This window comes from Chiloscyllium plagiosum, chromosome 33 (assembly GCF_004010195.1).
Source record: "Chiloscyllium plagiosum isolate BGI_BamShark_2017 chromosome 33, ASM401019v2, whole genome shotgun sequence".
NCBI lineage: Eukaryota > Metazoa > Chordata > Chondrichthyes > Orectolobiformes > Hemiscylliidae > Chiloscyllium > Chiloscyllium plagiosum.
The window spans coordinates 496243-498839 of NC_057742.1; the positions used below are offsets into that span (position 1 = coordinate 496243).

Consider the following 2597-nt stretch of genomic DNA (forward strand, 5'->3'; position numbering starts at 1 on the left):
CTTTTTCCCCGGGTACAATAGAGTGTTACAAGGGGACATAAATTTAAGGTGAAAGGTGGAAGGTATAGGGGGGATGTCAGGGGTGGGTTCTTTACCCAGAGAGTGGTGTGGGCATGGAATGCGCTGCCTGTGGGAGTGGTAGAGTCAGAATCTTTGGTGACCTTTAAGCGGCAATTGGATAGGTACATGGATGGGTGCTTAAGCTAGGACAAATGTTTGGCACAACATCGTGGGCCGAAGGGCCTGTTCTGTGCTGTATTGTTCTATGTTCTATATAACAGATTAGTGAAGGCAGGATAGGATTTGGCTCTGTCTAATTTTCTGCTGGCACCCACTATTGGATTTAAATATGAAGTAGACCCCTTGCAGATGCTTCATGGGAAGGAAGGTCCACAGAGGAGGCAAAATATTTCATTGTTGTGCAGTGGGGCAGATCACTGTACTAATAGACTCAGTCTTTTTTGCTTTTTCAGTGACCCAACTACAAAGACTCCACCCCTGGATCCAAGAAAGCTTCAGGTCTTTGCTCCTTTGACAGAAATCACTGGTATGGGCTATTTATTTCTCAAATTGTTCCCTGAAAGGCTGTGATTAACTCAAAGCAGCAACCCTGTGTGAAAATACCGCCATGTTCTGCAAGAATGTAGTCTTCTTTACTCATTTTTGCAGATTTATGGAAGGAAGCCATTTGGCCCAATGTGCTCATGTTGGTTTTTGAAAGAGCTATCCAATCAATCTTGTTCTTTCTCCATACCACTGCAAATTTTATTTACACTTCAAGAATGTGCCTTATTCCCTTTTGAAATTTATTGTTGAATTTGTATCTTTCCTTTATCTATTTAGCATAATCTAGGTCATATAACTTGCTATGTTAAAATAATATTTTTCCACTTCTCCTCTGATTCTTGTTTAATTACTGAAATCAACATTGACTTTTGTGTCCTCTATAGTACAGTGTTCAATTCTGAATGTCACACTTTAGGAAGGATGTAATCTGTATCCTCTGGTTACTCACTGTCAGCCACTGGGAATCTGTTTCTCCTCATTTATTTTATTGAGACTATTAGTGATTTCAAATGGTTGCAATAAATTCCCTCTTTTTCTTTGAAGAAGAACAATCTGAACTTCTCCAGTCTCTGCATATAATTGCTACCTTGTCGCCATTCCTTTAAACCTTTTCTGCAATCTCTCAAGGCCTTGACAGCTTTTCGAAAGTGTGACATTCAGAATTGAACGCTGTGTGCAGGTGTGACCATTTGTTCTAAACTCAAGGTGGTATCCTTGTTGCCTTTCACCAGCCTGTGAAAGGAACTCCATTTCATTCAAAACTTCTGATGTGATCACTCTTCAATGTCTCAGCCACATTGAATAAAGCCAAAACTTTCAAATCTCAATACTAACCCCAGAACTATTTCATGTCCATTAGGTAACGATAGTACTGTCCTTCCCTGGTTTGGTCTACGTGTGACTTTAGACCCACAACAATGTAGAGTTGATCCTTAACTGCCCTGTGGCAAATGCTGACCTAGTCAGGGATGCCCATATTCCATGAATGACTTGTTAAAAATGCTGTCCTGAACCATGCTTTTACAAATTGGTCTACCTGCTCCCTGAACCTGGACCATGCAATGTGCTGTGCCTTTGATGTGTTTTAATGCAATTGCTCTGACTCTGCAGGGTATTTATATATTGAGGAATGGCCACAGAATTTTACTGACCTCAATGTATTCGAGAATCTTGCTGTCATCCGAGGGCGATTGTTATACAGGTGAGATTCACTTTGACCAATCATTGCATGTGGCCCATCTCCTTTTTTTCTTTTTCTCTCTTCACTGCTGTCGTTCATGCTCCATCCACTTGAAGGCCAAACATATGCATGACATGGAGCCATGCCCTTTGCGGTGCTCACACAGACTATTGTGTGCAGAAGCCCCGATTGTTAATAGCTATTCTTATGTACCTTATTTGACATTTGTAATAATAGGGAGAGAGTGCAGTTGAACACGTGGCTGCAAGGCTGGTGTAGGAGGGAGGGCTTCAGATATTTGGACAATTGGACTGCATTCTGGGGAAGGTGGGACCTGTACAAACAGGACGGGTTGCACCTGAACCAGAAGGGCACCAATATCCTGGGGGGTAGGTTTGCTAGCACTCTTCGGAGGTGTTTAAACTAATTTGGCAGGGGGATGGGATCCGGACTTGTAGTCCAGCAAGTAAGCTAGCTGTGTGACAGGATGCCCAAGACTGTAGGGAGGCGGTGGAGAAGGTAGCACTGACAGGGACTACTAGCGGACACAGAGATAGGCTCAAGTGCGTATACATCAACGCAAGGAGTATCAGAAATAAGGTAGGTGAACTTAAGGCATGGATCGGTACCTGGGACTACGATGCTGTGGCCATCACGGAAACGTGGATAGAAGAGGGACACGAATGGTTGTTGGAGGTTCCTGGTTACAGATGTTTCAGTAAGATTAGGGAGGGTGGGAAAAAAGGAGGGGGGGTGGCATTGCTAATTAGAAATGGTATAACGGCTGCAGAAAGGAAGTTTGAGGGGGATCTGCCTCTGGAGGTAGTATGGGCTGAAGGCAGAAATAGGA

General features: G+C 43.3%; 1 protein-coding gene across 3 annotated transcripts in view; it reads left to right on the top strand.

The window, feature by feature from the left end:
- The window catches only part of LOC122539698 (receptor tyrosine-protein kinase erbB-2-like), a 46448-nt gene that overhangs the window by 9016 nt on the left and 34835 nt on the right, over window positions 1-2597 (top strand). For all 3 annotated transcript variants that reach the window (XM_043674695.1, XM_043674694.1, XM_043674693.1), the window contains 2 exons: window positions 474-547; window positions 1678-1768. In XM_043674695.1, coding sequence (XP_043530630.1) covers window positions 474-547; window positions 1678-1768 — 165 coding nt within the window. The remainder of the gene's footprint in view (window positions 1-473; window positions 548-1677; window positions 1769-2597) is intronic.